The sequence below is a fragment of the Entelurus aequoreus genome, linkage group LG21, assembly GCF_033978785.1.
Source record: "Entelurus aequoreus isolate RoL-2023_Sb linkage group LG21, RoL_Eaeq_v1.1, whole genome shotgun sequence".
NCBI classification, from domain to species: Eukaryota; Metazoa; Chordata; class Actinopteri; order Syngnathiformes; family Syngnathidae; genus Entelurus; species Entelurus aequoreus.
Genome location: NC_084751.1, coordinates 31,388,723 through 31,415,581, shown reverse-complemented (window position 1 = coordinate 31,415,581; position 26,859 = coordinate 31,388,723). Strand labels below are relative to the sequence as shown.

Sequence of the window (26,859 nt, the reverse complement as noted above, 5' to 3'; positions counted from 1 at the left end):
TTGGTGTGTGCTGGCTCCAATCAGGAGGGGTCCTATTATGCAAAACCAACTTTTCTTACAAGTTGGAACCCGTTTCTTCGTATTTGGGATCCGCACACGGCAAAAAAAAAAAAAAACAGCTAACAAAATATAAGATAAAAAGACTACATTATAGGAAAGAAATACTAAAAACTAATGAAATGATCTGTCCATGGAGCTAGTTAATTGTACTTGATAGAACATCCTAAATTTAAATTTGTACTTCTACAATTAAGCAGGACTTTTAAGATAGAAAAAAGTATTTTATTCTGAAAAAAAGCATTATTCAACTTGCAATTCTTTTAAATTAAGCATGAATGAATCCTAAAATTTCAATGAGGGTAATACCATTATATCTTATAGGTATTTTCTCAATTTTAACATTTTAAACTAGAATAGACAAAATATTATATTTCATGCTAAAATTAGGATTATGATGTAAAGTCAACGACAAAAAATAAGTAAAAAGCTTTTAAAAGTAGGGATTTTTTTTTTTAATCTTGTCAAGTGGCAAATACACTTTACCCACCTGCTCCCAGTGCCACCCACACTGGTTTAATTGTAACTTAGATATTGGGTTTCACTATGTAAAAGCGCTTTGAGTCACTGGAGAAAAGCGCTATATAAATATAATTCACTTCACAAGTCACACTACTCTGAGAAATTACCTGATAAAGTCTGAATAGGGCCCAGGGGGGCGATAGATAACCGCCAGATGGAGCAGTAGCAGTGTAAAAGACCTCATAGAAAGCACCTCAAATGATTTATATTTATTACTAAGGGTTAGGGTTAAGGTTTTCAGCCAAGGTGTTAGATGGGTTATATTGTCTAGATCTCACTTTATATATAGTAATAGAAAAGGGGATGCAGATTATATTTGTGTGCTACATTTTCCACAACATAGCAAAACACCACAAGTTGGACCAGGAAATGAGTGTCTCCACGGTGAGACACGCAAAATTCTCATTTAAATAAAAAGGTCTGCATCATTTCCACATTGGCTGTCAAGTGTAACATGGCTACTAATTGTACACACAATTTAATAGTTTACACACGCTATTTAGCACTTGTTATTTGGGCCCTTAATAGATCTGACTCTTAGTCCACAGGGGTTGGCAACCCAAAACATTGAAAGAGCCATATTGGACCAAAAATACAAAAAACAAATCTGTCTAGAGCTGCAAAAAATGAAAAGCCGTATATAAGTGTTATAATAAAGACAACACATGATGTAAGTGTCTATATTAGCTATAAGAGTGTTATGATCCGCTGCCCGGATCATAGTTTGTTTACGTTGTTTAGTCACTTGTGTTTTCAACACCTCTTGAGTTTGTTTGTTTCAGTTGCCATGACGGCAGATTACAGTCACCTGCCTCTGGTTAGTGTTCGGGACGCGCACCTGTTGCCCGGGCACTAATCAGAGGGCTATTTAGTTTACGCGCTGGCCTCACTCGGCCTGGTGATCTTGTTTGTTCCCATGCAACAAGTTACGCTCTTGGTTACGCTCATAGTCTGCATTTTTGATACTAGCATCTTTTGGCTACCCTTTTGTTTTCCGTGCCGTGGGTACCGCGCAGCATATTTTGTTCTGCAACTACAATAAATAATTTATTCTCACCTGCAAGCCGCTTCCTGACATCCCTCTGCATCGTGAAAAGACGACCTCCGGCATCACAATGCCTCGCAAGCTTAACAAAGAGCCTACTATCAAAATGACTATGTGTCGCAGGCTGAAGCAAATCTTCGTTGACAGAAATGTTGAAATTTAATATTTATTCTACACATTTTTACAACATTAGAAACCATTAGTAAATCAGAGGCTACTCAGAGGGTGAGATAACTCCTGGAAATTACTGGCTTTTAATGGCCAAAGTTATAGATGTGTGTGTCCAAGTTATAGGAAACGGCAGGCTGTCTTATTTTAATAGATTTATTACAATCTTTGGCAAGCTAGGTAATGTTTGCTGTGGTCTGGAACAACATGGCACACAAACAACTATCTGAAATGTAGCCAATATTAGATACAGATAATGCAAAACATTCAAAACTAAATTATATGCAAAGAGGATAAAGGTAAAGGATATTAAAGGAGCTCAAATGTACCTACAAATGAGGCATAATGATGCAATATGTACATACAGCTAGCCTAAATAGCATGTTAGCATTGATTAGCTTGCAGTCATGCACTGACCAAATATGCTTGATTAGCACTCCAACAAGTCAATAACATCAACAAAGTTCACTTTTGTGCATACACGCACATTATAAAACCTTGGGTGAACAAAATGAGACAAAGAAGAAGTGGAAGATTTTACATGTTAACAAATTGTTGCGTCACAGTCCACACTATGGTGAGTTGAAGAACCGCCAAAATTAGTAGGACAAAACGATGTTCACCAAATACTCTCATCAGTGAAGCATACACACACCCATATTAAACAGTGGGCTTTCTAACAATTGGGAAGGTTTGTGTCATGTTTGTCCTCAATCCCCCATCTTTTCCTATTTCCAATCCTTTTTTAAAAATGCTCCAGGGAGCCAGTAGGGCGGCACTGAAGCTCCGCGGGTTGCTGACCCCCGCCTTATTCTATGGAAATCTACAACCACTTCACTTAGTATTTGTTTGTTGTGTCACACACCCACAGTATCAGTTGATTTACAGACACAAGCCACATTAACAACTGTCACTCTATTCACATACACATTCAATGTAAATATATGCATGTCTTCTGACAGAAAAATGCATGAATTAAATGTGCCTAGTCCCCTTACAAACACTCATACAGAATAAGACTGGCATAAATTGCCCTCGAGAATGACATAGCTGGCATTATTTTTGCGCGCGTACACACACACACACACACACACACACACACACACACACACACACACACACACACACGCAAACACTAGACAACTACTCATTTATCTTAGTGTTGGCAGTAAAGTCGGCAAACTAAAAGCATGGTTTGTTCATCAGTGTTTGGCCACACTCCTCCACTTTTGCAATTTATCAACAAGTATGACGCCATTATCGTCATTCACATGTGCTTGTACCTTTTTTAAGAACGACATTAAAGACACCATTTTTCATTAAAATAATGGATGTTGTCGCAACCCCCACAAATGTAGGATTTTACTGCCCTCACGGGAGCTCAGCTAACAGTGGCCTCCACAGTTCAACCCCCGAGGACAATGTGATTTACGACTGCCTTTCTAAAGCACTTATATTTAATTGATGCAGCAAAAAAGCGTTAATTTAGGATACAAAAACATACAGTCGACAAACTAGAACATAGTCTCCTCCTATAGTACAACTTTTTGCCTGTAGAGGTGATGCTGGGATTTGTCAGACAAAAGCTCCCCCCACCTTTTTTTTTTTGGAGCAAAATCTTTATCATTTTTCTAATAACCTTTTTTTTACCTGGGAAAAAAAGCTCAGAATTTAAGATCATTTATTCCGATCAGGCCGATGACATATGGTGGAGTGGTATATTTCCACACTGATTCAAAATTATCGGTATCGGTTTTCCATCCATCCATCCATTTTCTACCGCTTATTCCCTTCGGGGTCGCGGGGGGCGCTGGCGCCTATCTCAGCTACAATCGGGCGGAAGGTGGGGTACACCCTGGACAAGTCGCCACCTCATCACAGGGCCAACACAGATAGACAGACAACATTCACACTCACATTCACACACTAGGGCCAATTTAGTGCTGCCAATCAACTTATCCCCAGGTGCATGTCTTTGGAGGTGGGAGGAAGCCGGAGTACCCGGAGGGAACCCACGCAGTCACATGCAAACTCCACACAGAAAGATCCCGAGCCCGGGATTGAACTCAGGACTACTCAGGACCTTCGTTTTGTGAGGCAGACGCACTAACCCCTCTGCCACCGTATCGGTTTTAAAAAGTAAAATGTATGACTTTCTAAAACACCGTTGTACGGAATGGTACACGGACGTAGGGAGAAGTACAGAGCAGTTGCGTCTCCCAGTCATACTTGCCAACCCTCCCGATTTTCCCGGGAGATTCGCGAATTTCAGTGCCCCTCCCGAAAATCTCCCGGTGCGACCATTCTCCCGAATTTCTCCTGATTTCCACCCAGAAAACGATATTGGAGGCGTGCCTTAAAGGCACTGCCTTTGCGTGCCGACCCAATCACATAACATCAACGGCTTTTCACACACACAAGTGAATGCAAGGCATACTTGGTCAACAGCCATACAGGTCACACTGAGGGTGACCGTATAAACAACTTTAACACTGTTACAAACATGTGCCACACTGTGAACCCACACCAAACAAGAATGACAAACACATTTCGGGAGAACATCCGCACCGTAACACAACATAAACACAACAGAACAAATACCCAGAACCCCTTGCAGCACGAACTCTTCCGGGGCGCTACAATATACACCCCCCGCTCCCCCAGCCCCCCACCCCCAACTCAACCCCGCCCCCCCAACCCTGCCCACCTCAACCTCCTCATGCTCTCTCAGGGAGAGCATGTCCCAAATTCCAAGCTGCTGTTTTGAGGCGTGTTAAAAAAAATAATGCATTTTGTGACTTCAATAATAAATATGGCAGTGCCATGTTGGCATTTTTTTCCATAACTTGTGTTGATTTATTTTGGAAAACCGTGTTACATTGTTTAATGCATCCAGCGGGGCATCACAACAAAATTAGGCATAAAAATGTGTTAATTCCACGACTGTATATATAGGTATCGGTTGATATCGGAATCGGTAATTAAGAGTTGGACTATATCGGAATATCGGATATCGGCAAAAAAGCCATTATCGGAAATCTCTAAAACATATGTTTCTTATTGCAAGATTGTCCTTAAATAAAATAGTGAACATACAAGACAACTTGTCTTTTATTAGTAAGTAAGCAAACAAAGGCTCCTAATTAGTCTGCTGACATATGCAGTAACATATTGTGTCATTTATCATTCTGTTATTTTGTCAACATTATTAAGGACAAGTGGTAGAAAATGAATAATTAATCTACTTGTTCATTTACTGTTAATGTCTGGTTATTTTCTCTTTTAACATGTTCTATCTACACCTCTGTTAAAATGTAATAATCACTTATTCTTCTGTTGTTTGATACTTTACATTAGTTTTGGATGATACCACAAATTTAGGTATCAATCCGATACCAAGCAGTTACAGGATCATACATTGGTCATATAAAGTTCTCATGTGTCCAGGGACATATTTCCTGAGTTTATAAACATAATATACATTTTAAAGAAACGAAAATAGATTTTATAATGCTAAAAAATATTGATGTAATCATAGTAGTATCGACTAGATACGCTGCTGTACTTGGTATCATTATATGTTAGGTGTAGATCCACCCATGGCATTTGTTTACATTCAGGAATGGCGACATTAGCGGTGACGCGGGTGCTACGGTGTTTAGTGAAGCATGATTAGCTATTCCTCATCCTGCAGGGATGATACTTGTAAGAAACGCACTTTATTCGTCGCCATGTAGGCGAGGATTAGTGATTTAGAAGTAGCTACACTGCCGACTGCGGGTGGACTTTCGCCGACAGCTAACTTGCCATTTCTTAAAGCACCTCTTCCTGAGGTTGTTTCAGTGTTATAGCTTCACCTTTATCGTCAGTTTTTAGGCCAAAATGCGTACGTTCTCCCTTTTCTGTCTACACACTGTGTCTGCTTGTAAGTACTCCGTGATTGTGCGCTGCCGAACATGCTCGTCTGCTCGTAAAACCAGCAATGACACAACGTGGCGACGACAGGGGGGCAGGGGCGTGGGTGACTGGTACTTTTTAGAGGCAGTATAGTACTGAATATGATTAATTAGTATCGCGGTACTACACCAATACCGGTATACCGTACAACCCTAGTATATAATTATACATACTGGTAGGGCTGGGAATCGTAGGGTACATCACGAGGCGTACAAAATGCGATACATCGCTCACAATAACGATAAATCTCTGAGCAGTGAGAGGGTTGAAACGAAAACAAAGAGCAAAATAAATGTCATAGGTTATACTGTATTTTGCAGCAACCTTTTTAAGCAATATAAAACACATATTTACGTGCCAAGGCGGGCAGCACGCCAAGGCCGGGACTAGGTGAAAATTTGCCAATGATACTTGAACTTGCCTTATAAATAATATATTTATTCAAATAAATCTTTTTTTCTCCTCTGTTGACAGCAGTGTTGACGCTAGGAATTTTCAAAATGGGGTCGCATGGACCTCATCAAGTCATAAAAATGGGGTCCCACAGTAAAATTTTGGGGTACCACTTTTTTGTAAGCGTTTTAAAAACAAATGATAAATGTATGCATTATCCTGTTATATCTCACATTCTATATTGTGTTTTGGAAAAAGGTTGTCATAAACGTTACTTAATTCATTAAAAGAAATAATAAAAAAAGAAGAGTAATTTGTATGCATATGTAAATGTATTCAGTTATAAACATTCATTCACTTTCTTCTTTCCTTCATGGATCGAAACTTTACCGCTGCTGGTAGTTTTTTCTATGTTTTTATTTAATAAGTTGTAGGTGTACTTATTTCAGTATAAAAGTGTAAAAAGTGTTTTGCTTCGGTCGTGAAATGATGATAATGGTGCATACATACATGTATGTATGCATACAATGCATACATACATTTTATATTTAAAGGCCTACTGAAACCCACTACTACCGACCACGCAGTCTGATAGTTTATATATCAATGATGAAATCTTAACATTGCAACACATGCCAATACAGCCGGGTTAACTTATAAAGTGCAATTTTAAATTTCCCGGGAAACTTCCGCTTGAAAACGTCTATGTATGATGACGTATGCGCGTGACGTCACAACGGCAACGGAAGTATTCGGACCCAATGTGTCACCATACAAAAAGCTCTGTTTTCATCGAAAAATCCCACAGTATTCTGGACATCTGTGTTGGTGAATCTTTTGCAATTTGTTTAATGGACAATGGAGACTGCAGAGAAGAAAGTTGTAGGTGCGATCGGTGTATTAGCGGCGGACTACAGCAACACCAACACCAGGAGGTTGTGTTGTGTTTGATTTGGATGGCAGACGCGCTACCGTGAGTACAGCTTTGGCTTCCAAACATTTGATCGCTTGCCCGTACGTGCGTGTCGCTATGTGCATGTTACGTACGTAACTTTGGGGAAATATATGTTTCTTGCAGACTCTGATGGCGGCCGTGGTGTCGTCGAATGCTACAACGCCCGCCGCCGCTCCGTAGCTAAGTTAGCTTCAATTGTTAAGCTTCGCCAAGCTGGACATTATTAACCGTGTAGTTACATGTACATGGTTTAATAGTATTGTTGATCTTCTGTCTATCCTTCCAGTCAGGGTTTTTTTAAATTTTGTTTCTATCTGCATTTGAGCCTGATGCTATCACGTTAGCTCCGTAGCTAAAGAGCTTCGCCGATGTATTGTCGTGGAGATAAAAGTCACTGTGAATGTCCATTTCGCGTTCTCGACTCTCATTTTCAAGAGGATATAGTATCCGAGGTGGTTTAAAATACAAATCCGTGATCCACAATAGAAAAGGGAGAGAGTGTGGAATCCAATGAGCCAGCTTGTACCTAAGTTACGGTCAGAGCGAAAAAAGATACACCCTGCACTACACTCTAGTCCTTCACTCTAACGTTCCTCATCCACAAATCTTTCATCCTCGCTCAAATTAATGGGGTAATTGTCGCTTTCTCGGTCCGAATCTCTCTCGCTCCATTGTAAACGGGGAATTGTGAGGAATCCTTCCTCCTGTGACGTCACGCTACTTCCGGTATAGGCAAGGCTTTTTTTTATCAGCGACCAAAAGTTGCGAACTTTATCGTCGTTGTTCTATACTAAATCCTTTCAGCAAAAATATGGCGATATCGTGAAATGATCAAGTCTGACACATAGAATGGATCTGCTATTCCCGTTTAAATAAATAAAAATCATTTCATTAGGCCTTTAACGCTTAAATCTCTGGAGTCTACATCAACTTCGGATTTATTCCTCATTTCAAAATGTTAGGTTTTTTTGTGTTGTTTTTTTGTTTGTTTGTTTTCCGCCCTTTTTTGTCAAACAAAACTATGTTTTTTTATGGCAAACACACAAAATATGCAAAATCTTCCACCAAAAATATTTTTCAAAGTGGAATATTTGATGTGAAGTAATCGGAACCTTGGATAAGTCAATAATTCATAATAACATTGATTTTGATTAGGGTTGGGTATCGAGTATCGAGTATCGATTGGAACCGGGACTAACTTTCCGATTCTCCCAGAATCGTTCAAAAGTTTAAATTTCGATTCCTAGTTTCGATACCCAGTCCGCCGACCGGAAAAAAAGAATAAGTCCGCCGACCGGAAGAAGAAGCCGCTAAACACCAACGAAGAAGCGCCCACCGCCGGAAGTGTTAGCATAGCCGAGCCTATGTAGCCGAGCGAGTCAATCAAGCATGGATAGTGGGCGTCGGCGGTCGAAGTGTGGCTTTATTTTACTAAAAAAAATGAAATATCGGCGAAATGTAACACGGGCGACAGGACTGTTTCGTGCTTAGTAGGGTGCAGGTCGAACATAATGAAGCACCTCCGAGTACAAATAAATGTGTGTCCCATCTTCGACGCGCTGCGCCGACCGTCCTCCTGTGCCTCTTCCTCTGGCTTCGACGCCCAGCCTGGCACCTCGGTGACTGCATTGCAGTCCGAATCCGGTAAGTAAAACAATATATATGCAATAAATAATGTGTTTTGCGCCAACGTCGAGGCAGCTAACAAATTAGCCCGCATATTTTTTCATAGACAATTTACAACCTGCTAGCCAGGCTCCGCGATGTGCTCAGCGTACTCCGTTCCCCGTAGCGGCAATGGGGAAGATGTCGGTGCCACAGACGGAAGAGTGCCACAGAAAGGTCACTGCACACATAGTCAAAAGACTGCATCCCTTTTCAGAGGTGGAATCTCCAACATTTAGGTTAGTTAAGCAATAACGTTAGAACTAAGCTAATGGATACTGGGCTAAACAGTAACAGCAACATTACATGTTTGTTTATGTTTGCAGGGATATGGTGAAAACTCTCAACCCAAAATACATACCACCTTCCAGGGACTACCTGTCAAACACATTGATCCCGGCATGGTACAAGAAGAATCGGAATCGAGAATTGTCAGGAATCGGAATCGAAACAAAGAATCGGAATCGGAATCGTTCGAATTAAAACGATACCCAACCCTAATTTTGATTCAATATCATGTTTTGAGCAATGACAGTTTGAAAGAAAAAAAAACAGCTTTGTTTTATTAGTCAACATTGCAACTTTTTCTAAATTAAATTTCACCTTTAAGCTTTTTTATTTCAGTTTTGTAATGTTTTTGTTTATTTTAATAGTATTTTTAGAATGTGCCGTGGGCCTTTAAAACATTAGCTGTGGGCCGCAAATGGTAAAAAAAAAAAAAAAATCTGCTTCCTTTCTGATTTCAATGCGTTAAAAAGACACAAAAAGTGCGTTAACGCCAACACTGCTTGACAGTATAACAAAATAAGTCACACTTATATTCTGTAACATTCAAAATTTTGGAAAAAAGTGCAGAGGTAGAAATATTCAAAAAAACCTCTCAATTTTAATTTCCCCACTGAGATTAATAAAGTATTTCTGATTCTGATTGTATATGTAATGTAAACATAAATAAAGCCTCAAAACAAGTTAATTAAATTCAAACAAAAAACAGCAGACTAGCTCTCGCTTATATTGTAGGTCCCGGAAGAGTTAGTGTTGCAAGGGGTTCTGGTATTTGTTCTGTTGTGTTTATGTTGTGTTACGGTGCGGATGTTCTCCCGAAATGTGTTTGTCTGGGCTACTGGCTGCAAAGCTTTGCACTTTCAAATACAACAATGAGTAGAGAGGAGTGTTATGTGTGTATATGTGTAAATAAATGAACACTGAAATTCAAGTATTTATTTTATTTATATATATATATATATATATATATATATATATATATATATATATATATATATATATATATATATATATATATATATATATATATATATATATATATATATATATATATATATATATATATATAATAAAATACATATATATATACATGTATAGCTAGAATTCACTGAAAGTCAAGTATTAATTTTATTTATATATATATATATATATATATATATATATATATATATATATATATATATATATATATATATATATATATATATTTTTTTTTTTATATATATATATATATATATATATATATATATATATACATATATATATATATAAATACATATATATATATATATATATATATATATATATATATATGTATATATTTATATATATATATATATATATATATATATATATATATATATATATATATATATATATATATATATATATATATATATATATATATATATATATATATATATATATATAGGGCCAATATAAGTAAATTGGCCCTAGTGTGTGAATGTGAGTGTGAATGTTGTCTGTCTATCTGTGTTGGCCCTGCGATGAGGTGGCGACTTGTCCAGGGTGTACCCCGCCTTCCGCCCGATTGCAGCTGAGATAGGCTCCAGCGCCCCCCGCGACCCCGAAGGGAATAAGCGGTAGAAAATGGATGGATGGATGGATGGATATATAAAGAATGTCAGTGAATTCAAGCTATAAATATACTCCTCCTCCCTCAACCCCGCTCCCCCAACCACGCCCCCCCCCCCCCCTCCCCCAATCTCCCGAATTCGGAGGTCTCAAGGCTAGCAAGTATGCGTGGAACATTGATTGACGTCAGTTCCTAAAACATTATTTTTGCCTGTTTCTGCTCATTTAAATCAACTATTTATTTTGTATCCGTCTATTTTGGTGAATAATGATGACGCTTGTGATAAGCGTCATCGTTATTCGCCATTATGCGATCGGAGCACAAGAGAGTTCACAGTGAAGTCGCATCATAACACTATCTGATTGAGTTGTAATATAAAACTCATAATTATTGTGTAAATGCCCAAGCATTCACACATATGTTTTTTCTACACCAAAAACTATATATTTATTATTATTATTTTTATTATTATCAATATTATTATTCTGCTGCCAAACTTTGGCGCGCTCCACAGATTACAGTTTTCATCTAATAGGTATCAAGTATCAATACGTTCGGCTTGACGGGGAATCAAGGGCTTCCCAAAAAAATGTAGGAAAAAGATCTCAGATTACTCCGAATCCCTGGAAATGTGCCCATTTAAAATGAATAGGCCATTTTTCGAATTTGCACAATTCCCACATTTCTCAACCCATTTGACTGTTCCACACAGTCCTCTCACCTTGGACAATCAAACCACCATTTTCCAAGTACATTTTTTTTTTATCCAGGAATTCACAGAACTCCTGGTTTTCCAAAGCCCTATTTTCACTTCTACCTGGAATGTTTTCAGAGGCCACATTTTTCAACCGTGTTTGTCCATTCCACCTTCAAAACATTCTTCTTAATTGGGACAACAAAAGTTTTGGGGATTTTTTCATTAAAAATTCCAGTTTTCTCGAAATTCCAGGAATTCCGAAATACCAATTAAAATACAAACCGTTACTACATCAACATTTTTCAACCGTTTCGGAAAATTACTCCCCCTGTGTATACTGTACATTACTCCTTTGGATGAGATTCCTGAGAAAACACACACCTTAGTGACTCAAAGTGTCAGCAACCTATTATGATCAGACAATACATATTATATATACTGTATGGTTCATGTTGCTCTGTTTTTGCTATTATTTTTTTCATTCCACTTCCTGTCTGCCTTCTATCTCAGCCACTTTAAATCTGGTTTGAGCTCTGCTTCTCCTCACCTGCTCTTGATAAGTGATTAGGTGGCTCGTCTGTTTGTAATCACTAATCTGGAGAGCCTTACTTGCAACATTGGCTAATGTTTTTGTCTGCTATAGTCCGAATTAAAAACCCTTCTTTTCTGCACCTTACCTGCCGTCTCTGCATCTTCGGGTCATGCCACCAGCTACCATGCGCAACTGTGACACAAACCTTTCAATGCGGCAAATGTTTCATTTAAATTTTTTAAATAATTTTTAAAATTGTAATCATCAATTTATTAGAATTAGCAATTCACGGTAACTGATGCTATGATGTATTTTTTTTAATATATTCCTTTAGCTTTTCCTTCCCTTATACTGTATGTCACTCTCGTGTCAAACTCAAGGAATGTGGGCCACATCTGGCCTGCCACATCATTTTATAGGGCCCGCAATAGCCTGGGAATAATACAGGAAACTCAATACAGTACTTTTTTCTTATTAATTGTAGTCGTTCTTTCCATTTTGACAGAAAAAAAATAGGGCTGTCAAAAAGAAGTTAACTCGTGCAATTAACCAAACTGAATCAGAATGAATAAATAAATAAATATTGCATCGACCATTTATACATATAGGTAAATTCTTCACGTAGTATTTCCATATGTGTCAAAATATTGGGGATATTGATTTTAATTACGCAACCGAGTAAAACAAACCTGAGTTTAATTACAATTGGTCTGATTAGAAAATGTAATAATTTGAAAGCACTAAAAAACAAATACAGTTTACTGCATGCGATTGAATATATTTTAACCATAATAAAATCTAAATATGCAACAAATATTATATTGTGATGTATTACAAACATATTTGAACCAATATTTAAATATCTGCTTCACTCATTAAGTTATCCTTAAAATGTACAAATAGATTTTACAGTGAAAATCCTGTTTCCCATTCGCCAGAATTGTAGTGCTAAAAAAAACGATACTATTCTTTTTCCATTGACAGTAAAATACGGTAAATCCATCCATTAATTTTCCACCGCTTGTCCCTTACGGGGTCGCGGGGGGTGCTGGAGCCTATCCAAACCATTGTAAATTTCCCTGTAAAATCTACATATTTTTTTCCAGTGTATGTAAAAAAAACCTATCAAATGTATTGTTTTTTATTGTTATATCATTAGGTAAATCCTGATAGATTTACATTAATATATGTTAATTGTTACAAGCGACCCTCCGAGGGCAGCCATAACTGCGATGTGGCCCTAAATGAAAGCAAGTTTGACACCCCCACTGTATGTTTTTTTTAAGTATCTTTCAACATCAAGACACACTTCTGTCCTGAAAACTTGACTGTCCTAACTTTTTTCTAACACGTTGCATTTCTGTGGTTTCTCTTGTGCTCCATCTCTGTAGTTTCCCCTTTTTTTATTACAAATGACTTAACACAATCCTTTCATTTCAGTGATGTTTGGCATCATATCTTTTTTTTTGGATTATCTATAAATCTACACAGATCTACTACTTTATTTACACATGGCAATATTACCTTTTACTTATTGTGTTGGTTTATGGTTGGAAATGTGTTTAATGTACTTGATGTGTTTGTCAATGTACAATGTGTATGCATGCGTATGTGGACATTAGTATATTTCTAGAAGGGCTTGTGCAAAGTTCAAACATTGGAATTTCAATTCAATTCATTTAAATAGTTAGATTTTGAATTGAATTGGCTCTACCCCACAGGAAGTTGAGTTTGAATTACAGGAAGTAGAATTAAATTCATTGCAATTCAGTCCGTATTGCCAAATATAAGTATTTGTAACAAAGGTTTTGGTTAAATACTAAAAAATACTTTACAAACACTAAAATTAAACACAACTTTTGAATACTGAAAGTAAAGCTATCTAGAATATGTTTGTACCGTTCAACATTTTTCAAATAGTGTAATTTAAAAGTTATATTTAAATAATCTCTTATCGAAGATGATTTTATTCTTATTGTAGGTAAAAAAAACAACAAACATCTGCTATAATTAAAATATGAATACCTGACATAATCATAGTAATACTATTTCTATGAAATATGTAAAAAACACACGTATGGAATTTTTAATTATCAATTTGGATTTAAATTCTACTTCAATTCAAATTTGAGTTAATTTTGTACTACCTGTTTTCAACCTCAATTAATTCAATTCAGATTAACTGGATTGAATTCAAATCTCTAATTCCATTAGGACTATTGTACAAGTCTGACGCCTCGATGTGAAGTTTAAAGAATGGACTGTGCTCTTTTTCAGAAGCCGAGGAGCTGTATCAGAAACGTATTTTAACGATAACAGGAATCTGCATTGCGCTCCTAGTCGTTGGAATCATGTGTGTGGTTGCCTACTGCAAAACAAAGTAATTGACGCAAAATTTTCATGTTTGATTTAGTATGCTGTATTTTTCGGACTATAAAGCGCACTTAAAATCCTTTCATTTTCTCAAAACCCGACAGTGCGCCTTATAACCCGGTGTGCCTAATGTACGGAATAATTTTGGTTGTGCTTACCGACCTTGAAGCTATTTTATTTGGTACATGGTGGAACGATAAGCATGACCAGTAGCTAGCAGTCACACATAAGAGATACATGTAGACTGCAATATGACTCAAGTAAACAACACCAAAATTGTATATGTTCCATGGAAAATATAGAACATTACACACGGCGCTCAAAAATCTATCAACATGTTTTAGTACGACTTTGGCAAGCTATGAAGCCGCACCGCTTGATGGATTGTACTGTGCTTCAACATACGAGTATTATTTTGGTGTGTGTATAAAGTAAGACATATTATCTGGCGTTTTGTTTCGCAATATTATGCAAAAGCAACTTTTCTTACCTTCTGGTACCTGCTGATCTGTATTTGGGATCTGCATAAGTCCTGAAAATGTACGCGCGTCCGCCTTTGTAGTCGATAAGCTTCTTCTTTTTCTCTATCTTCTTGTTATGGGACATTCATCCTGCGCTTTTGCCATTTCTAACACAAAGTAGTGTAAAGTTCTTACTTATATCTGTCAGTAAACTCGCCATGAAAGCGCTAAAACATACCGGTGTAGTGAGTTTACATTATTCACCCAAGGAACTTTAGTTATTAGAGAGTTCCGGTTGGACGTTTTTTCACGGGACACATTTCCGGTGTTATTGCACTAGTGAGCCACGGATGAGGAGATGCTGCTCCGTTATTGATTTAAGTAAAGTCTGAATGTCATTAAAACAGTTAGCTCCATCTTTTTACCCGTCTTCCACTCTCGTCCTTGCACGCTACACCGCTGCAACAAAGATGACGGAGAAAAGACGCTGCCGAAGGTGAGCCACGTAAATAAGACCGCCCACAAAACGGCGCATCCTGAAGCGACTGTCAGAAAGCGGCTTGAAGATGATCTGTAAAACATAATCTATGCAACATTTTGATCAAAGAACCACCATTACATGTTTTGTAGACCACAAGGAAGTGTTTTCAATTTTGCAAAAAATATATGTATAATATGACCCCTTTAATGCGCCCAATAATCCGGTGCGCCTTTTCTATGAAAATAGACCTGACTAGACCCGCTCATCGACAGTGCGCCTTATAATCCGGTGCGCCCTATGGTCCGGAAAATACGGTAATCAAAAGAATACCCTACATTGTATGATTTGATTGTAGCGGCCGTTTGTGTCTAAATATTACAAGATTGTTTTACTAATGAGTGTGATGTGGAACCCAATTACATGTGTTCTGACTACTGGGGATCTGATATAGTTAATTTATGCGACCAGATTAATGTTACTAATTCAATGTCCTATTTTAATGGATTTCCTTGAATTTCCCTGTACTTGTAGACACTATAACTTTATTGTGGCGTGTATTTGACCACATTAACATGTTTGATAATTGCTACAGTCATGAACTTTTGGGTAAATGCATTTTTTAAAACTAGTGATCTGAGCTGCCTCCGAATGCAGTACGTTTCTTCCCAACAGGCAGCAGAGGAAAAAACTCCACGAGCGCCTCAGGCAGAACCTGAGGAAGAAGAAGAACAAGCTGGAAAAATCAGCCAGCAGACGCCAGGTCTCCAATTTGCCTCTTCAAGATTTGCTGCAAACCAATGTACAGTATGCTTGCACTCACTGACATCAAATGACATCATCAGTAATAATTATTCTATTTCTTTTTCCTTATGTTTCTAATAGCAGTGCAATGGGACAACAGTTCAGCATGCAGCTGAGAAAGAGACGGAAACAACATTCTCCACAAGCAAGTACGCCTTATCAACAGCAGACCCTACCACACTCACCCACATCTCCAGCCAAAGGTAACTAGTGACTTGAAATATCGAACTTTAAAGAGGTTAGCGGGTATTTTGTTCAATGATGTTGAGTTGAGTTTGAGTTTATTTCGAACATGCATACAATTACAATATGATACATCACAATTTCCAGTTTTTCTTTTCGACATGTTCGAAAAGGAGTAGGAAGAAGCAGATCTTATTTAGTCCTACCCCTTTTCCATTACATAGCAGTTGCCAGCACTTTTGTTCACTTCCTGTTCTTAATTTAGTCACGATATACTCCATAAGTAATAACATTAAAAAATAATTACAAATAATGAATAATTAGTTAAGTATTTCATTTGCTGAGATACAGTAAATACAATTATCAATACATTCAGAATGTTTATCATGGTTCTTTTTCTTTGTACTTTGTAAACACTTTGAGTTTGAACAGTTTCTTGAATAGGATCATATTAGTCCATTGTTTGATTTCTTTGCTTAATCCATTCCATAATTTAATTCCACATACTGATAGACTATAGGTTTTAAGTGTTGTACGTGCATGCAAATGTTTGAAATTACATTTTTCTCCGAGGTTATATTTTTTCTCTTTTGTTGAGAAGAATTGTTGCACATTCTTGGGTAGCAGATTGTAGTTTGCTATGTTTTTTTTTGTTTGGTAATTTATTGAGCTGTTCCAAGGTACTTCAATCAATCAATCAATCAATGTTTATTTATATAGCCCTAAATCACAAGTGTCTCAAAGGGCTGCACAAGCCACAACGACATCCTCGGTACAGAGCCCACATACGGGCAAGGAAAAACTCACCCCAGTGGGACGTCGGTGAATGACTTACCATAAATAGGACAGATACATGTTTGTGATTTAGCACTCCCCCCCACCCCCCAAAAAAAAACCTGTAAAAGAAAATATTTTAGTTTGTTGTAGTGATATCACATTTTAAAAATGTATGAAAAGCACAATGCTGCACGATTAAAACTCACTGAGATTTGTTGATTTGTGACTTGTGTGTAAAAAATGACAGCTGTCTTGGACTTGTGTTCATATTTTGCCACCTTTGTTTACAATGTGTGTCCCAGTGTCTGTGAAATGGGCTTAGTGACTATAGGAATGTGTTCAAGGATGATTAAAACAACAACAGGTGAGCTTTAAAATTGGTGTATCTGGACGAGGTCTGGCTTAAAGAGTTCCAGTGGTTATTTTTACAGCATTTTTTTTAGTTTAGTTTGTCAGGATTGTATTTATTCATGAAATTGTCTTTCAGTTTCATTCATACTTTAGTCATCTAACTGTATTAAGTTTTAGTCATACATGTCACAACATTTTATTCAACTAAATTTAGTCTAGAGCCAAGGTAATCAAAAAGGTCAACCAACGAATGAGATTTCTCTACAGAATCTCCTCTCTGGTCAACAAAAGCACCATGAAGATTCTAGCGGGAACTCTCATTCAACCCTTTTTCGATTACGCATGCACCTTCTGGTACCCTAGCACCTCCAAAACCCTCAAATCTAGACTCCAAACATCCCAGAACAAGCTAGTCAGGTTACTTCTAGACCTCCACCCCAGATCACACCTCACTCCTACCCACTTCTCCAAAGTGGGCTGGCTCAGGGTGGAGGACAGAGTAAAACAACTTGCACTTAGCCTAGTCTATAAAATCCGCTACACCTCCCTGATACCGAAGTACATGTCAAACTACTTCCTTAACGTAAATGACCGCCATAACCACAACACCAGAGGGAGCTCCACTAACCACGTTAAACCCAGATTCCGATCTAACAAAGGTCTTAACTCATTCTCCTTCTATGCCACATCAGTAGGGAATGCACTCCCAACAGGTGTAAAAGAAAGGGCATCTCTATCCTCCTTCAAAACCGCACTAAAAGAACACCTCCAGTCAGCTTCAACCCTAGACTAACACCCTCCCCCCTCCACATCCCACATCCCCGGATTGTAAATAATCAAATGTATATACTTTTTCTTATGCTTTCTGAACTCACTATGCTCACCGCTTGCTGTACATATCTACCAAGTCAGACCTACACTGTTTCAATGTCCATTTCTCAGATGATGCCATTGTTGATGACTGAAGTGCTGATATCAACCAAACCGAACCCCCCCCCCAACATCCCAACCCCCGGATTGTAAATAATGTAAATAATTCAATGTATATACTCTGATGATTAACTTGTGTGATGACTGTATTATGCTGATAGTATATATTTGTACCATGAATTGATTAACGTGGACCCCGACTTAAACAAGTTGAAAAACGTATTCGGGTGTTACCATTTAGTGGTCAATTGTACGGAATATGTACTGTACTGTACAATCTACTAATAAAAGTTTCTATCAATCAATCAGTCAAAGCAGGGGTCCCAAACTACGGCCCAAGATAAAAAAAAATGTATATAGAATTGTATTATTATAATTTTTGTAATTATTTTTTTTTTTAAATCTGTCCTTTGTAATCCATTTTCTACCGCTTGTTACTCTCGGTGTCTCCAAGCTGCTCAGACAAATCATATTGTTTAAAAATGCATTTTCCCATCGATAACCTGACATCATTGTCGGGCAAGTGTGCGCTCTTTCAGTCAATTAGTGCGCGAGGAATATGTGTCTGTGTATGTATATACAGTATATCTATATATACAAACGTCTATATACAGCCTGGCCCCCGGCCAAATTGTTTTAACCCAATGAGGCCCCCCGAGTCAAAAAGTTTGGGGACCCCTGATCTAGAGTATAAATGAAAAAGCTTCCTAAAAGTTTACCTGATACCACCTTAATTTAGGCTACCTGCAAAGCATTTCTATAACACATTTCACAACAAAAATTAGACCCACTCAACATCAATAAGATGTTGTGGATGAATAAGAACATCCGTAGACACGTTCATATTTATATGATTATATGACTGAAATAAAAATACATGCTTTTTTGATGCTTTGTGTGGGTAAACTACGTATTACAGGGCAAACAATATAAACTCTTGTTTATTTAGTTTGACGCAAGAGTAGTATTAGTGTATGACCAGGACATACACAGTTGGACTGTTTTGCCATCATTTGAGTCGTCATCTTCAACAGTAGTAATAGGTAATCCTGTGCATAAAATCCATTTTGCCTCCTTCATAGTCTGCTGTTTTGTAGTCACTTTTATACTTCAAAGCATGTAAAACAGTTGCAAATAAATGGGTTTTTTTGGCATTATTTGACTTTCTTCACTTGTCATATGAGTGTCCTCTTTAATGTTGATCCAAAAAAGAAGCAACAATGGTAGAAATCCCAGTGTGTAAGTCTCATTACGAAACATGGTCAAACATTTGTAAGTGAATATTGTGCAAAAAAAATATTTTGTTTGTTTTGTATTGAAATTGCTGACTTTGTGATGTCTTTTGTATTTGTAGTCATGTTATATTTTGTCTGAGAGCAACTCTGCCGATCAAAGCTCGTTTAATACATGCAGCGCAAAATTTGACAAGTAGAGGGAAATAATGTTACATCTTAGGTTTAATTGTGATAAGTCACATTTATTGTGTGAATGTTGTGTAATTTCTATATGTGTAAACATTTGTAGTTTAATCCATGAACACTAAATATTATATTTTATTTATGTAACATATACAGTGGACTTGATACATTTGTCATGTTTATTTTATGTTTATATTTTCAGTCTTACAGACCTAAATGAAGGAAGAAGTGTAAAGAAATAAAACTGAGGAAGGAAAATAATTCAAAAGAAGGAACATCAATCCTGAACAAAACTTTCAGTGCTTCTGTTTCATCATGCTTTTAAGTAGCTGCACACGCTGGAAATTAGTAGCGAAGGCGACCCAGGTTCGACAATACCGATGTATGTACAAAACCCAAAACCAGTTAAGTTGGCACGTTGTGTAATTTGTAAATAAAAACAGAATACAATAATTTGCAAATCCTTTGAATACACTACAAAGACAAGATATTTAATATTCAAACTGAGAAAAATATATTTTTTTGCAAATAATCATTAATTTGGAATTTAATGGCAGCAACACATTGCAAAAAAGTTGGCACAGGGGCATTTTTACCACTGTGTTACATGGCCTTTCCTTTTAACAACACTCAGTAAACGTTTGGGAACTGAGGAGACCAAATTTTGAAGCTTTTCAGGTGGAATTCTTTCCCATTCTTGCTTGATGTACAGCTTAAGTTGTTCAACAGTCCGGGGTCTCCATTGTCATATTTTAGGCTTCATATTGCGCCACACAATTTAATGGGAGACAGGTCTGGGCTACAGGTAGGCCAGAGGCCAGTCTAGTACCCGCACTCTTTTACTATGAAGCCCGCTGTTGCTTTCAGCATTAATTGTGTGTTCACAGATGTGTAAGTTACCCATGCCTTGGGCACTAATACTCTCCATAACATCATAGATACTGGCTTTTGAACTTTGTACCTATAACAATCTGGATGGTTCTTTTCCTCTTTGTTCCGGAGGACACAAAGTCCACAGTTTCCAAAAACAATTTGAAATGTGGACTCGTCAGACCACAGAACACTTTTCCACTTTGCATCAGTCCATCTTCGATGAGCTCGGGCTCAGCGAAACCGGCGGCATTTCTGGGTGTTGTTGATAAATGGCTTTCGCTTTGCATAGTAGAGTTTTACTTGCACTTACATATGTAGCGACAAACTGTAGTTACTGACAGTGGTTTTCTGAAGTGTTCCTGAGCCCATGTAGTGATATCCTTTACACACTGATGTCGCTTTTTGATGCAGTACCGCCTGAAGGATCGAAGGTCCGTAATATCATCGCTTACGTGCAGTGATTTCTCCAGATTCTCTGCACCTTTCGATGATATTACGGACCGTAGAAGGTGAAATCCCGGAATTCCTTGCAATAGCTCGTTGAGAAATGTTGTTCTTAAACTGCTCGACAATTTGCTCACGCATTTCTCACAAAGTGGTGACCCTCGCCCCATCCTTGTTTGTGAATGACTAAGCATTTCTTGGAAGCTGCTTTTATACCCAATCATGGCACCCACCTGTTCCCAATTAGCCTGTTCACCTGTGGGATGTTCCAAATAAGTGTTTGATGAGCATTCCTCAACTTTCTCAGTCTTTTTTGCCACTAGTGCCAGCTTTTTTGAAACATGTTGCAGGCATCAAATTCCAAATAAGCTAATATTTTCAAAAAATAACAAAGTTTACGAGTTCGACCGTTAAGTATCTTGTCTTTGCAGTCTATTCAATTGAATATAGGTTGAAAAGGATTTGCAAATCACTTTGTTCTGTTTTTATTTACGATTTACACAACGTGCCAACTTCACTGGTTTTGGGTTTTGTAATACCTTGAAGCGGAAATCACTCATCCTATCTGCGCTGGATGTTGTGTTCCTTCTTCACGCACAGAGGAGGCGGGATAGAAGTTGCGCTCACTTGATAGAAACTCCAGTACAAGTGACGCATACCTGTCAACCTTCTTATTTTTGCCGGGAAATCACCTGTCTTCTCCTCCTCTCAGCGTCTTCAGGGTCCTGTTTTTTCCAAGAATTTTGCTCTCAATGATAAAAGAATCCTCTGCAGTATTGCCAGGGATCGAGTCAGTTTGACTCAAGCCTCAGGATCACTTAAAAGCAACATGCGGCGTGGCAAGTTGCAATTTACGAGTTTCTATCAAATCAACTACGCAAGTGATGATAGACGCACTTGAAAACAATGGGGAAGAAATTTCTGCCAAAATACAAACTTTGTGTAAATAGATATTATATATATATGTATATAAGTTCCCACTTGCTTTAATTTTTGAAGTGACAAGGGCATTCTAAAAATGGTGAGCTAAAAAAACACTATTGTTACAAGTAAATTATTTTTAGGTTGCTGCGGATGTTTGAAATGTCCTCTTAAACCAGCGACTTTATTTAATTCTTTGTTCTTTTGTGTTTTTGTTATTAGCTAAGGATTTGAGCATTGCTAAAGCTATGTTTTAAAGATATATATATATATATATATATATATATATATATATATATATATATATATATATATATATATATATATATATATATATATATGTATATATATATATATTATAATATATATATTATAATATATATATGATTACTGTATATATATATGATTACTGTATATATATGATTACTGTATATATATATATATATATATATATATATATATATATATATATATATATATATATATATATATATATATATATATATATATATATACAGTGTATGTATATATGTATATACAGTGTATGTATATATATATGTATGTGTATATACTGTATATATGTATATGTATGTATGTATATATGTGTATATGTATGTATGTATGTACATCTATGTGTGTATATATATAAATATGTATGTATGTATATATGCATTTGTATTTGTATATGTATGTATGTATGTATATATGTAAATGTATGTGTGTGTGTATATATATATATATATATATATGTATATATGTACGTTTATATGTTTATGTATGTATGTATATGTATATATGTGTGTGTGTGTGTGTGTGTGTGTATATATATATATATATATATATATATATATATATATATATATATATATATATATATATATATATATATATATATATATATATATATATATATATATATATATATATATATATATATATATATATATATATATATATATATGTATATATATATATATATACCGGTACAGTATATATGTGTATATATATATACAGTATATATGTGTGTGTGTATATATATATATATATATATATATATATATATATATATATATATATATATATATATATATATATATATATATATATATATATATATATATGTATGTATGTATGTATGTATGTGTGTGTATATATTATATATGTGTATATGTATACGTACACAAATGTAGTCGAGAGTGAGCTATTGTGCTGTTTGTTTGTCTTTTGGAAAATGTTGAATCTTGGTATTTTTTTTCCAATCTAATTTGTTGTCTGTAATCATTAATACAAATTTTAAAAAAACTGCAAGATGCGATTGCATTACAGTCTGGGCTCTAGACCACTTCTTCCTATAAGTCAAGAAAAAGAGCCATGGGCACAAATCAGTGCGTGCACAGTGCCAATACTTTGTTTTATGTGTTGTGGCCCATTAGGGATGTCGAAGTTAAGGCATGTGATTAATCACAACAAAATAATTAATTAATCATGAATAAACGCAGATTAATCACTCAATTTATTCTGATCTCACATTCAGGCTGCTGTAGTCAGTGTAAGGATGAGTGAAGAGCTGGACTCTGACTGATGTGCTTGTTTGCAAATTATAAGTAAGGAGGAGCAGCCAGATAGTCTATTATAGAAAAACAAAAGAAGTGTCTGACATTGTGAATATCAGTGCTTGGAAAAGGTTGGACTGACAGACAGAGGCACTAATCATGGCAACACAAGATCGGTAGAAGCCGGGGTTTACCACATCAGACAAGAGGCTATGCAAAGAAGCCCCAGATACAGTACAGTGTAGCACATCACAGCAAGGGTGTAAAATGCGGACCCTAATCCTTACTTACTCTTGCGTATAAGATTTTGGGCTTTTGTGCATACTGTATGTAGCTTTAGTAGGAATCCTATACACACTTGCAAAGAAGGATAAGCAGTATAGAAAAAAGGAATGGATGGATGAAATGCAATACACGGGGCCACCCTGTGTGAATCTGTCAGTTTTTGTGGGCGCTGAGAAAATAGAGTCACAACCGAATTACGAATCCTATTTAATCTGATTCTAATTCAATGTATACTTTAAAAAAGTCTATTAGAAAAATACATTTTTATGAATACATTTTTAAAGATATTTTTAGGCCATCTCCGTGCTTACTCGTATGTATAGTTGTATGCAGTACATTATGCATCAGCAGCCAAGAGAAACTTTTATTACCAGTAACCTGTTCAGCATGATTAAATAATACTGTAAATTGCAATAATCGAGGATCGATTCTGACGCAAATCGTCACCCCAGGGAATTTGATTTGAATCTAATCGTGAGTTGTTGGCAGGAAGGTTTGATGTTTTATGTTTCAATTCTGTTAAATTTGGTATTTTGCACTAAAGAAACAAATTATTGGACAGAGTATTTCCAGTGAATTTATTTTAGTTCAAAACATGCATTATTACAGCTTTACAACATTAAAATATCAATATTATAATTGAGTTTAACTTGAGTTAAATGATAAAAAAAGTATTTCACACAAAAAAGTGTGAACATTTTTTAAAATTTGCTCATGGCCCCAATATAGCTAAGAACGACCCTAGCAATACATGTCTTTCTATACTGTAGCAATAGATTATCACTAGAAATTTTCTTGAAAAAAATATTTCCTGAACTGTAAACTGAACCCTTAAAGTGTATCTTCTCAACAAAGAGCATATTTAAATGCAAACAACAATTTTACTTATTCCTTTTTCCCAGCCAAGCATATCAGAAAAACACTCGTGTTCCATGGTCATGATCTGTGGTCAGGAAAGCACCAAATAGTCCAAAACTCCAATCGCAAATCCGAAGTGTAAAGCAGCAAACTTCAACATAAATGCCTTAAAAGTCCCTTAAAGCAAAAACTTTGAGCTTCAAAATTTGAGCTGCAAAACAGTGATGTCATTTTTAAAGTGTCCTGCCTTGAAAACTGTCCCCATGACATCCCCCTCCCTGTCTCCACAGCTGGAGTAATGACTGGAGCAACAGTGTACTGTCTGACACTGACTCAGTCTCCATGATGTCATTGGCGGAGAATAGCCAGCATGCCACAAAACCCCGTAGGGGTCGCCTGAATGCCACCGGTGGCACCAAAGACCTAAGTGCTCATTCAAAGAAATGTGGAGACACACCCAACTCTGACATGGATTTGCCTTAAATTATGAGGTAACTGATTACTTTCAACTTTTCATCACAGAAAACAAAATCGGTCGACAATAATTAAAGTAGTTTCTTGTGGACGCATACAGTATATGAAAATAACAAGAATTTCAATGTTACGGGGAAGTGCACTTTTTTTGGAATTTTGCCTATCATTCAAAATTATTATGAAAGACAAAAACACACGTCTTGTTGCCTGTTTTTTTTTTTGATTCGAAAGATTAAAAAACGCTTGCAAGATGCATTTAATAGGAGTCCCCGATTTAGCCTTCAAAGCCCTCTAAAACAAATTCTAAACCCTCTATCAAAATGTTATATACACACTGTAAGTACATATATATATATATATATATATATATATATATATATATATATATATATATATATATATATATATATATATATATATCCATCAATTTTCTACCGCTTGTCCCTTTTGGGGTCGCGGGGGTGCTGGAGCCTATCTCAGCTGCATTATATATATATATATATATATATATATATATATATATATATATATATGTGTGTGTGTGTGTGTGTGTGTGTGTGTGTGTGTGTGTGTGTGTGTGTGTGTGTGTGTGTGTATATGTATATATGTATATATATATATATATGTGTGTGTGTGTGTATGTATGTATGTATATATATATATATATATATATGCATGTATGTATATATATATATATATATATATATATATATGTATATATATATATATATGTATGTATATGTATGTACCGTATATTACCAAATAAACGCCCTTGTGCAAATAACCGCCCATGTCCAAATAGCCGCCCATGGGCTGTTATTTGCATAATTTAGATTAAAATCATATTGATTTCATTAAACCCAATTTATAAGCTAAAAGGAAAAGCAAAGGTGCAGTAATTCTGGTAATTACGGTAACAGCAGACGTTACGTGGGGATTCTGGGTAATCAACATATTGCAAAGGGTCACCGCATATAGCGTAACACACACTCAACGACAACAACAAACCCACGAGGAAAAGTTTCAACATGGCAAGCAACAGTAGCAGTGAGTTGAATGAACAGGATACCGGTACACCACAACTGATGGACGGGAATACTTTAAGGGGGAAGAAGAACAGAAAGTTTGACTTAAAGTTTAAGCTAGCGGTTGTGAAGTATGCGGAGCAGAATTCTGGTTTGGCAGCGGCCAGGCAGTTTAAGGTTGACCCAAAACGTGTACGAGAATGGAAACAAAAAAAGGGAGAACTACTATCTCAGTCGGCAATCGATGGAAAACGGGCTTGCGATGCTAATTTGTGTCAGTGGATACATCACTTATGCTGCTTTGTTTAAAACTTGGAGTACTGTAGCCTTTATTTTATTTAAGTGACAGTATTATTGTTCTGTTTTGATGGTGGGTTTTATACTTGAGTACTTGGTACCATAATTTTATTTTTCCCGGTAGGCTGCTTTATTTAAAAAGTTTATTTATTTTTAGTATTGGTATTCTATTTGACAATTGTTGCACTACTGCCATGTTGAGGCCTTGTTGATCTCTTGTCTTTTAATAGCCTACCTCATGTTGATCCCTTGTTTCTTTGTTTGTATGTTTACAATAGCTTTTACATTTAAAGTTTTTTGTACGAAAAAAAAATACTGGACAGTAACCATTGTAACCAAATAATGGCCTGGTGCAGGCTGGTGCAAAAATAAATAAAAGCCTTGTGCAAATAACCGCCCATGTCCTAATAGCCGCCCGTGTATATATGTGTGTGTGTATGTATATATATATATATATATATATATATATATATATATATAT

General features: G+C 36.3%; 2 protein-coding genes across 8 annotated transcripts in view; both read left to right on the top strand.

The window, feature by feature from the left end:
* The window catches only part of nrg1 (neuregulin 1), a 109,242-nt gene that overhangs the window by 72,644 nt on the left and 9,739 nt on the right, over positions 1 to 26,859 (top strand). For 2 of the 7 annotated variants that reach the window (XM_062031461.1, XM_062031459.1), the window contains exons 5-8: positions 14,151 to 14,253; positions 15,861 to 15,987; positions 16,071 to 16,192; positions 24,873 to 25,073. In XM_062031461.1, the coding sequence (XP_061887445.1) occupies positions 14,151 to 14,253; positions 15,861 to 15,987; positions 16,071 to 16,192; positions 24,873 to 25,065 (545 nt within the window). In that variant the 3' untranslated portion in view covers positions 25,066 to 25,073. The remainder of the gene's footprint in view (positions 1 to 14,150; positions 14,254 to 15,860; positions 15,988 to 16,070; positions 16,193 to 24,872; positions 25,074 to 26,859) is intronic. The other 5 variants (XM_062031456.1, XM_062031454.1, XM_062031460.1 and 2 more) reach the window with 4 other exon arrangements.
* Positions 8,459 to 9,947, top strand: LOC133638648 (E3 SUMO-protein ligase ZBED1-like). The gene is made up of 3 exons (XM_062031462.1): positions 8,459 to 8,741; positions 8,830 to 9,001; positions 9,089 to 9,947. The coding sequence occupies exons 1-3, from the start codon at positions 8,609 to 8,611 to the stop codon at positions 9,243 to 9,245; spliced, it is 462 nt and encodes a 153-aa protein (XP_061887446.1). The 5' UTR covers positions 8,459 to 8,608; the 3' UTR covers positions 9,246 to 9,947.